A 12,147-nucleotide genomic window follows, 5' to 3' on the forward strand; every position below is an offset into this window, starting at 1 on the left:
GACAACGCCCATATGGGTGATGAAACAAAAACCGCAAAAAATGCTTGCATCAGTTCATTTGTTGTCACTGCAAAAGGTGGGATAACACCTGCGCGTGAGGTTTGGACATGTGTAATCCAATATCACGTCAGATTCGTGGTTCAGATATCACTGTCTGATATATTGTTCACAAAGCCACATTTGGAGATCTATTGGTTGCTCGAAAGAGAGTTGTGTTTCCATGTCTGTAAATAAGCAGCACATGCTCCAAATATGACCTCGACACTGAGTTACCGACTTTAGTGGTGAAAATCTGAAGACTTTAGCTATGTAGGCTACAACTTCATGGTTTGACACAGACGCTCGTTAAATATTGATATGACAACAAAAGACACAGTGAATTCGCCAGGCTAAATCGTGACCTATCATCTTTCTCTTAATTTTATTTTTTACATGCACGCACGCAATCTCTCTCTCTCACACACACTCAGACACAAACAAACAATGGTGTCTGAACTTGGCAAATGGCTTTGGAAGTGAAAAGCAAATGGTGGGAAATGCGTAAGAATGAAGACAACTTCCTCTTTAAAAATACCACGTATCAATAAATGTACATTATTTCAAGCAATATAAAGGCACATGGATCTATAATCAGTCCTTGTTTTTCATAAACATTTAAAGATTAGGCTATTTTTCATTAATTAAACTATTGTGTTTAATTAGCAACTAAAATGTTTGTATAGCCTACTGAATATAGCAAACATTATTGGCATAAACAATGTATTTCTCTTACTTGTACTGTTTGTATTATGTCGGGTATTTTTTTACTTTCTCAAATACTTTTTATTAGCATATAGCATGGATAACGACTACACACAATCCGTCGAACAATATTTTCATAAATAGCCTATTAAACAGTCGTTATTATCGGTTGGGAAATTATACTACAGCAACGTTAACAGCAACAACAACAAAAAACTAAACGCATTTTCTTAAAATTAACGTAGCCTATGCCATTTGCAGTTTCATTTTTTTCATTTTTTCATTTAACCTTTATTTACCCAGGCAAGTCAGATAAGAACAAATTCTTATTTACAATGACGGCCTTTCATCCTGAAATGTCAGACGTTTGATAATTCTAAATACTAGTTAGTGATCAGGCCAATACTGAAGCACGCAAATGTTAAGTCTCTATTTTTTCGATCAAGATGCTGAATTAACAGAATAACACTTTTAGGCAAACCCATTCATGTTTTTGCTTACAGCACAGTTCAAAAAGCCCAACAGAAAATCCTGTTTTACGCACAAACCTTACGCGTAAAAACGGACATGGTTTATATTCACTTATTGTAGAACTAGGCTATCTATGTATTTTCTCTTGTTAATTTGTCCATCCCTAGACCATGGTCTGTTTAATATGTTAGGCTTACGTTTCACCCAATCAATCAAGTCTAACATTAACGTGGAAAATATAAGAAATAAGCTTGGAATAGATTGCATTTCCTAACTACAAAGTTAATGTGACATTCCTTTCATAAACGGTCACAAAAAATATCATACAAATCAGTTAAAATCATCCGAAACTATGGGAAAAAAGTGATGCATTTCTCACTCATGTCATAGTTAATAAGAAGAATATCCTGAGCATGCAAAGACGGAAATGACATGCACTTAGTGTCCCTCATGCTCTTTGTCGCTGTGTGTGTGTGTGTGTGTGTGTGTGTGTGTGTGTGTGTGTGTGTGTGTGTGTGTGTGTGTGTGTGTGTGTGTGTGTGTGTGTGTGTGAGTGAGATTTTGAGTAGACGATTACGCACGACGTTTTTAAAGACTCTTGGGTTTCTCTGTCCTATTTTTTGTAAATATATCTCATGATAGTTTAAAACAGTAGGCTCAACTCAAAAACTGATTGAGTATTCGTTTTAGGACAGTGGATACGCAGACTGAACCTATAAACACAACAGAAACGTTCACAAATAGTTTCTTCAGACCAATTTTTGGAATAGGTCCTTTAGCATGTGACGCAATGGTACGTAGCGCAGAGACACACACAGTAGGCTATTTATTATTCCCTTTCTCCCTAGCCCGTCTCCCTCCACAGAGGGAGGCTTTGGTCCCACATTCAAGGTCTGCGTCAACGCCGTACACAGCTCTGACCTTTGATCCCCACAGACAAGTTGCCATAAAAGAGCCTGGAGACCGTCTCAAAGTCAAAACTATCTGTTGGTTATCCAATATGATATATGTCATACATTTACGTCTGCATTTTCTATACATGATACATTTAGCAGATCCACTTGGACGTAGAAGATGCAAAAGGGAGGTTAATACAAACTCATTTGATGGAAATGTGAAAAGACGCATTCAGTGTCTCAGTGCGTATAGGGGGATATAGCAATATGTCATAGGATTTCTGCATTTATAATGAGATTAAGATATTGGTACTTGAATACTTGAGGAATTGTAACCCTGAGAATAAATCTAAATTCCACACGACTTGTTTGACGGCAGGAACAGGAGAATAGACCGTGCAGTCACACCTAGCTCTGAATAAAGAGTAATTCCTGCCATTTGAACCACTTGTGCGCTAAACATGCATGGCTAAAACTAGTGCATTTGACCTTGACGTGATAGATAGGCTTGTGTTCGGTCAGAGCTAGCGCTATAGCCTACCGAATTGTTTTGGAAGGTCACTGCAGTCTATTTCCCGTTTCTTTTTTGGAGACATCAAAATATGTCGGTTCGATTGAACAACCGCTCACCATGAAATCAAAACATTTAACTACATCTCAAAAAGGCTTTTTAAATAAATATGTTTGTAGAACGCAAATATGGTCAAAACCTTCGGGAAATGTTTATATTCTATTATTTGCCAAATTAATGAAAAGCCTATTGATGGCCTTTCGCCTACTCGATGACCTGACCTGAAAAGAATTGTAAGCATACATTACTAAAGTCAAACGAGGTTGAAATAAATACTAGAATATACTTTTTGCTAAACCCGATGTCAAGGTGAATATATCTGTGATCAGAGGTAAGCCTATGTGTGAATGTGGAAATCGGAATGCATTTCTATAAATAAAGTTTTAAGTAAACTGAAGTTCAGTGCGAGAAATCCAGTTGCGTAAAAGCATGAACATTCTGAACACAAAGTGATGGTTGCTTTGAATGTTTCTGGCCTCCGGAACGTTAACAGCTCAATTCAATGGGTCTAAACCTATAACCACCGCGCTGAGAAACAAATGTTTTCACAACTTAAAGTTCCTATCATAAAAGTCTATGTATTTAGCAACGTGTATACATACACACATGGTTGGAGTTAAATTAGGCCTACAGATTAAAGAGCAAAGCAAAACAAAGGCATCCCTCCTAAAAATATCGCCATATTGTAATTTCCAATCATCGGCCCATATCACTGAACCATATTGTTATGTGGTGGTGGAAGCAGCGGAAAAGTGTTTCATTGCTAATATATTATTTTATTGCATCCTTTTCGCAACCTTGTAAAAGCATAGCTTGCGATGGCCAACTTGACCAAAAAAGGTAATATAACTGGATTTATTGTTAGCATTTCTTGTACTACTACTATACCTTATAAAATGATTTGCTTGAAATGTGAGGCTGAGAATCAAAAAAGGCACCAGGCTACTTCTGTGAGTTTGAATTCTTCTGCATTATTTTGTTAGTTGTGAGGATTAACAGAATGGCGTGTGCTCTAGGCTTACATGCGCTCTGCAGTTAGACCTACATGCACACCACAACGTCTGCAACCCCTCCACTACTTGTTGCCATATTGATGCTACTCATAACCCCAACTAAATAATACCAATGAGTATAATTACACCAACAATATGATAATGATATAAAAGTTAACATATTTTAATAGACATAGTAAACCGTACACATATGAAACATTCATGTAATTCATATTGGTATAGGCACATTTATTCTATAAAGTGGATATAGATGTTACATAACACAGACAAAACGAAAATCTATCATATTGCTCATTCTACAATGCAGTTATTGTAAACATTCTTATTTTACAATATAGCATACGTGAGTTGGTTTCATTGAGACAAAAGGGGAACGTATTGAATAACACTGGGGAGATGATAGAGAGGGAAACAGAGCAGCACAAGCCATTCAGGACATTTATATTTTCATGAACAAAATTCCTAGGGGAGAATTTATTCCCAATTATTTACAAACACTGTCACGTTGACAATAATACAGCTACTGACTACAGGTACTACTTTTGATAACATTAAAATCTACTTATAGCTTTCATTATGAAAATTATTATAACGATAATAGAAAATATATAACAGACAACAAGCAATAATCATCAATGCATAGAAGGTAAGTGAGTTTCAGTATTTGGTGTTGGAACGGATGAGCCCAAATAATATTGAATGAATCCTGTTGACCACTTTCTAGGCCTTTTTCACATGTCACAATGGATATGCTATACAAGCCTTGAGGAATTTGGCCTACTTCTCAAAACATGTATTAGCCTTTTTTGTATTAACTTTCAGTACAATAGAGTAAAACTGATTGCAATTCCCAGATTCATTGCTCTCATTCCTGCCCTTGTAGGGCTAGGGGACGCACTTAAATCAGAACACGTTCACCTACTCCATGATAACCGCTCAGTTATTTATACAGGTTTAAAGAGGGATCCGGGTGTTTACGAAAAAGATATTGGTCTCCATAAGCTCCCAATTATTATTGCAGTAAACAGATCGCAGTCCATAAATAGTCATGACGGTACATAGGCTATTACTTTGCACCCAAGCGACAAGAGAATCCGCGGATCATTCCGCACAGAAATAGCAGCATGTACACTTGCCCACCCCTCCCCAAAACAAACTCAAATAGCTTATCGTAATCCCCCCACTAGCATTTAAGACTGCAACTCGGAATCTTTGTGTGTGTGTGTGTGTTTTAGCGGGATGAGAAATGTAATAGCAGATAATCGACTTTTGTAAATCAAAGTGTTGTAATGTACAAACAATATCGAAATGCACTCATGAAAATGGCTCTAGAATGGATGGCTCTGACAGACGCAGTAGGCTGTCTGGCCAGTTGTTGTCCTTGACCGTGGCCATGCACGTCTCCTAGAGCACATGCCTGATTGAAAATGAATAACGTAGGCTTTTAATTGCATGCCCCAAAACCATCTTAAGATCCACTGAGATAAAAAAAATACAAATAAAATTAAATGGTTGAATATGCCAAAGCCCAAGTTCAACCTTCCATGAACGTTGTAACACTTGTTTTAGGAGTTCTGGGGTCGATCATGTCATGACTTATTTAATACTGGTGAAATGTAGATTGGATGTAAACCATTATGGGCCATAGCCATATTGATGCACCGTGCCTACATAGAAGTAGCTAAGTGAACTCAAACTTATGAAACATCATTTGGGTCAGTTCAATCTTAATTCCACTCATGAGACTAAAAAGGTTTATAAATACATGCTATGCATTCGTAAATTTGATTGAGTTATTCTTTAATATTGAATATCCATTAGTATGGATTCCGTAACTTTCCATTAGCTTCATATTCTCAACAAGCAAGCATATGCTTATTACTGAAAGTGTTCATATCTTAAATCAAATCAATTTGTAAAAATCCGATATATATATAATTTGATTAGTTAAATGTGTTTGAAATGATTGTACCGAATGAGTCACAAGTGTTCGTGCATTGGTAAAAGGATGGGAAACTAAATAGCCAAAGAAATCTTTGAAAAAAGTTACAAATCCCAAATTATATTTTCCCAAATAATGTTAATTGAAACTTTGTGTTGCTTTAGACTGCACTGTGCCTGCCTTTCATTCCTGGGCGCTGACTATTTCGAATGTTCCATATCAAAGAACACATAATATAGGGAAGACTATTAGCTCTTGCACTGTCACTACTTGTATTGATAAACGTTTTATGCGATATAAGGTCAGATAAAGATATTATTTGGTCTCTTGATTTGTTTTTCGAGATAGATGTAGTGATAACTCAGATGAGGTCGTTTTGTTTCAGAAAATATCCTTCTTCTAAAGGACGTGAGACGTCATACTGTGCATGCTATATGCCATCGAATTTGATTACACCAAAATAATCAACAGTATGTTTCATCGAGAATACAGCCTGCCTATATTCCCCTTTAAAATATATCTCTCCCTCTTAGAAGAAGGACAAGGCCTGCTCCCTAAGCATCAATCTCTTCTTCTTCATCCGCCGGTTCTGGAACCATATCTTAACCTGTTGGTCGCTGAGGTTCAGGCGGTCAGAGAGTTCCCTCCGCCGCTGTCTGGTGATGAATTCATTGAGCATGAACTCGCCTTCCAGCTCCGCCAGCTGGAGTTTGGAGTAGGGTTTACGTTTCTTTCGGGTTCGGGTGTGCATTGGGTACCACGGGGCGCCTGGAGAGAGGGAGAAGTGTATGGGTGAGCATGGGATGAGGCTCTATAGCAGGGCTCTCCAAACCGGTTCCCGGAGCGCAACTGTCCTGTAGGTTTTCACTCAAACCCTAATCTGGCACACCTGATTCTAATAATTAGCTGCTTCATAAACGGAACCAGGTTAGATACAACTGGGTTTGGAGTGAAAACCTACAGGAGGGTAGCTATATAGCTTAGCATGCATCGCCAAGTTAAGGTAAAAATCCTGCGCTGCACCAATGGGTTGGTTCTACAGAGCTGATTACCCGTTTTTCAAAGCACAAACGTATTTTGAACGACATTGTCACTAAAGTAAGCTGTTCTTGACCCAGTCTTATAGCAGACCAATTACCAACATGTAAATTGCAGATTAGAATATGGACACAAACAAATTAGCTACATTCTACAAGTAGGTCTACTGTTTATCAATTTAGAAGTTCACTAAAGAATGTGTGGGACGACAGGGGGACAGATCACATCTTTCTTGTAATTTGATTGTGGAGAGACACTAGCTATAATTCACAATACTCTGTGTCACACAAGGTTTACAGTGGCAGTTATGGTCGCCAATCTCTCTCGAGCCTGCAAGCATATGAAATTGCCAAAAGGCATGCAAACGAAAGTTCTTGTGAATAACATTTATTGTTTCGATGTATGATTTTGTTAAAATTTTGGTGCAATTATCAACAAACTCTCAAAAAACATGAGTCTGTATTTGCAGACTTTATCCTGAAATTCCATAGGTTGAAATGGTTCAAAATCAAATACTGTTGTCTCGTATTATTATTTTATTTTATTTTTTCACAAACAATATCTAGTTTTTATGGTGCTGTAAGGGTTTCCTGGTGTGTAAAGGCTGAGTGTAAACGAACATATGAACCCTTTCTTGAATGCTTCCCCTAGCGGCGCTCACCCCAACATGCAAGCCTCGTGTCAATTCAGCATCCTAATCATTTATATAGACAAATAAAGAAATACGATTTTAATGGAAAAACAAGCGTATAACATTCCATTGTTAACATCAAATAAAAGGCAATGTATTGTCGTATATAAATAAATACCCTCACCTCCGCCCGCTGCTGTGCTTGGTGCGTGATTGCCAGGGGATGTCAACGCCTGAGCGATGCCTGTAGAGGCTTTGCTCCCTTCATTGAGCAGCGATGAACTGGAGTCAGATTCTAGGGATTGACAGGATAGCGGATCTTGGGTCAACTGCTCCACGCCATAGTCGTACTTGGAATATGTACCGTTGTTGCCAATCCCGTTGTGCAGTCCATGCTCCGTCGTTATGGAGGAAGAGGAGTCTCCTCTTGCCCTCTCTTCACGTTTGAGGTTCGCGCTTTCGGCGCAGGGTTCCCTGTTTCCGCCACCGTTGCTGTAAAAACATTTGCCTTCATCTTGCCTGGTGATTTCGCATGCACGGTTGAAAGAGGGGTTAATGGACATGGCACTGCTAAAGTAGGGTTGAGGATATCCATTGCACGGCTCCGACGCGGTCCAAGGAAGGGAGCATACATTGTCCCTTCTTGGGTAGGAGAGAGAGGGTAGACCCGCCAGTTGTCCCCCGGACGCTCTAAAATTGGGGAGGTAAAATGTGTCTCCCGTGTGGATGTTTACCAACGGTCCCACAAACCCGGGATTAAGAAGATTATGCTCGCCCATTTCGGCGGGCCCGACCAAGAGCTTCTAGTTTATAGTAATCTGACATTTAACATAGTTAAACCGAGCGGCGTGCCTGATTGGTCGAACTAGTGTCACATGTCCCCACCAATTTGCCTTACGGAAGGTACCACCCACTATGTCCATGTCTGACCAAACAAAACATTAGCTTCTGTATTACGGGTTTTATATGCTTTTTAAAATACTTATAAACATTTTATGCAAAAGGAAATCTGGGTTGTGTTTTCTCCTTATTGCTTGTGCTTCAAAATACTCTACTCTTTCATTTTTAAGTGATACCCCAATCCATTAATATTACAGGCCATCTTGATCTCAGTAAAGTTTTCCCAGCGCTTGCTTTTTCTTTTTAATATGTCATTTAACAGTTACAAGGCAGCTGCAAAAAGGGCTGTACGTTTTCTATTGTTTCCGACGCACAAAAAAAATCTACAATTGTTGGGTGTGCTTGTCCGACTTTATTTTAGAGCAAATTACAGATGAATCGAGTGTCATATAAAGCTGTGATGCTCCACTTTACGGGCCTGTTTTAAGGAACGACTGATGCCCACAGCCTCACTCCTCTCGTATTTACAGTAACGGGGTCAGTAGGTTGAAACCGTTGGCTCAGTAAAACATAAGACGATCTGCAATAAGGTTATTTTAAGAGCGTATATTTCAAATGATACTCGTGCTTCTCTGAGGAAAAACTTAAACAGATACCCTATTAAACGTTCGTGGCTATGCGCTGTGTAGCTCGGTATAAACTCACCATTTTAACTAGGAGGTCGAAGGAGCTTAAATGCGCTTCATTAGTCGAAATTAATCACAGTGCATTTTTATTAATTGATATGCAACTGAGCACCCCTGTCACAATCAAGTTGAGTAAAGTGAGCGAGGAAAGGCGGCAGGTAGCCTAGTGGTTAGTTAGAGCGTTGGACTGGTAACTGAAAGGTTGCAAGCTCGAATCCCCGAGCTAAAAAGGTACACATCTGTTCTGCCCCTGGACAAGGCAGTTAACCCTCTGTTCCTATGCCGTCATTGAAAATAAGAAGTTGTTCTTAATTAACTGAATAAAGTTGTATCGAAAAAATGATCAGGTATCTAATTTTTAGGTATCTGTATGATAGGCCTACTGCGAAAAAAGGGCTCACAGAGGAATGATAACATTTACTGGTCCCACAAGGAGTGTTCCACTGTGGAAAGTGGTCCTCTAAATATAACAAGGAAATTGAATTTAAGACTTGATTTTTGGTTAAGACAGGCATACCCAGTACTCATTTTAACTATTTACATTCCTCGTGTAATGTTGTTATTCTCGAAATGCCTGACAACCTTCACCGCGTTCAAATCATTGGCCTTACTTGCCAGGCGATAGCAATTACGTAAGATGTCAACAAAACATTGCTTATTATATAATTACTAAATGACTTACCATTGTTATTACAGTGCGATAGTGTGCATAGGACAGGACAGAGAGGAGTTGCTATTTTATCAATGTGTAATAAACCTACCTATACATATCACTTTCTATAGAAGCCTTGGCTTCTGCGGCAGCTGCTGCTATGCGACAAAAATGAAATAATAGTGTCTGTAAGGATTCATATTCATCAAGAAGGATGGAAAGACAGTTATAAATATGGCATTGTAAATTAGGCCTAACGTAAACTTTGGAGGCTGGCAGTGCATTTGCAAGTGCATTTCACACTACTTGTCTATGGCCCATTGAAACTTGAAATGGGATAATACAAGCTACGCATTAGAGCTATGGAAGGAAGGCCACAGAAGCAGTTAAAATATGGCTTCAGTATACGTGAAATCCTTAATATTTGGGACATGCGTGTTGAAAAAGCGCCACAGGTCTGGAATAATGAAACTGCATGTGAGACATACATTCTGTAATTCCAAGAGCACGCATAGCCTGTTTTAGCTGTCAATCAATGTTGCCTGCCCCAAATGAGACAAGACAATCGACGAAAACAGAAACAATATCTGATTTCAAGCTGAGTGTTTTTGTTTTAAGGGGTAAATATAGACACATTTAAACATATAGGCCTAGGTTTACAGTAGGTCTACAGTAGGTCTACAGTATGTGTATCTCCATAACGTGTTAATAAAATGCCCTAATAAGTAGAGCATTTGCGTATTATGTAACACTATCCTAAAATTGATACTCAGTTAGTTTTAGAGTTGAGAGATTTTTTTTAGAGCCCATTGTTCTGAACTGCCATCAGATACAGTATTTAAAAAAAAATCGTGCGTAATAGTCAACCCAAAAGGACCCTTTTCATAAACAAATTACTGCACATGCAAATGAATGAAACACATAACATGCATTTCTTAGGTCTGTTTGTGGTCTTGTACTTATTACATGTTTTGTTCTGCTTCACAAAACGAATATGTATAAAAACAAATTTGCCGTTGATTTTCCATGATCAATAGCCTAGCTTTTGGATTAGTTAAGCAGAGTAGGCCTGCCTATATGCTGCACAAATTCACTAAATGTTGTAGGCATATTATAATCATTATCAGAAAAGAAGTAGGCCTGCTCATCGACCTCCAGTCATCCACGGCTTCAGTCATTGCACAGATTAGTGTACTCTTACTAGGATGATATTGACCAAAGTAGCAAGGGGAATCTCATAACAACAGTTTATGATATCTAGGAACACAAACACACAGGCCAATACATCTTTGAAGTTATGCTAATGAGCCTATACATTTCTCAGCGCACACAGTGCTAATCACAAATGATGAGGTTAAAAAACAGTCCGTTTGGCAATCACGGATGTTACCTTGGTGAAACAGAAGATAGATAACCATGCCCCATAATGACGGCCATTGAAAAAAAGAAATCACTCCAAACGTCTCGACAGGAGGTAGAAAAAAACAACATGATTGTGTATATAGAAGAAACGCAAAATGTAGAAACACCACAGGTATTTTCTATTGAAGACAAGACTCAGGAATCACATTTTAAACACTTTAACATACAATTGTAAAAATATGCTGAAACTTTCGCGTTTCTCTTCTATCAAGTTCTTTCTTTCCGCTTTTTTAGTGAAGAACGCTATACCAATTGGCGCTTCGGCAGTTCAAGGTCACTGTCTAGTGCATTGATGTCTGCTGGCTCATTGACACAACTGTCTTGGAATCCCTCGCCATGTCCAGACAGGGGCAATAGCGTAAACAAAGAGCGTTTCCTTCCTTTGAGTTCGTTACATGTTGTCAGAGTTACAGCCCCGTTGTGAAACACATGAATGATTCTTTTAAGTCCCCCAAACAATCACACTGAAGCCAAATATCAATGTCAACCCTATTAACATTAGGACACTATACCTCATACTTAGATGGTAGCATGGTCATACTTAGGTGGTAGAATATAAAAAGTATCGCACTTGAGTTTTCTAATTGTTGAGTAGGCTAATTATAGAATGATTCAGTCTATAGCCAACTCAGTCTATAGCTTACAGGCAAGCTAAGGCCAATCGTAATGTTAAATTGGCAATCTAAAATAAACAAAACTGGTCGAGGCAACACTGGTTCTGGAATGGAATGTGAACGAATTCAAGCTAAGGACTGCAACTTAAATTCCTTAATAATGTTTAATGCTGACTGACGGGTTTCCGGGCGCCTTCACAACACTTGTTTGTATTTAGTTGTTTATTTATTATTTAAACATACTTAATCAACATGGCATCGATATATTGTGCAATTTTAATTTGCGTTTACACAGATTACAATGCTATTTTAAATGTAATCAACTTTGATTAGTCTACAACTCAATAAAAACAGAACAAAACGCAAGATCAAAATGACCACACAATATAGGCTACTTCATGGGCACAAAATATACCTAGTCTACTTCATGGCATCGACTTGGAAAACATTAATATAGAATCAATTTCATCCTTACTACTGTCAATACATTATTTGGTAGGCTACTTTTTATTGCTAAGCTAAACCGAATACACACAACGAATACATAGCCTAAATACATCACCTGTGATGTACTTTTGGAATTCTGTTTTCTATTAGGATAGGCTATGGACTTTATTGCAACAGTCCGTG

The 12,147-nt window shown here is 38.3% G+C and overlaps 1 protein-coding gene across 1 annotated transcript; it reads right to left on the bottom strand.

Annotated features, from left to right (window-relative positions):
- Nucleotides 1-6,163: 6,163 nt before the first annotated feature.
- LOC139369792 (homeobox protein Hox-C12a-like) lies at nucleotides 6,164-8,082 on the bottom strand. Its single transcript, XM_071109059.1, has 2 exons — nucleotides 7,488-8,082; nucleotides 6,164-6,402 (listed from the first exon to the last, which is right to left on the bottom strand). Exons 1-2 carry the CDS (start codon nucleotides 8,080-8,082, stop codon nucleotides 6,164-6,166), a joined length of 834 nt encoding a protein of 277 aa, XP_070965160.1.
- Between the last annotated feature and the right edge of the window lie 4,065 nt (nucleotides 8,083-12,147).

The sequence above is a fragment of the Oncorhynchus clarkii genome, chromosome 17 (assembly GCF_045791955.1).
Source record: "Oncorhynchus clarkii lewisi isolate Uvic-CL-2024 chromosome 17, UVic_Ocla_1.0, whole genome shotgun sequence".
Lineage (NCBI taxonomy): Eukaryota > Metazoa > Chordata > Actinopteri > Salmoniformes > Salmonidae > Oncorhynchus > Oncorhynchus clarkii.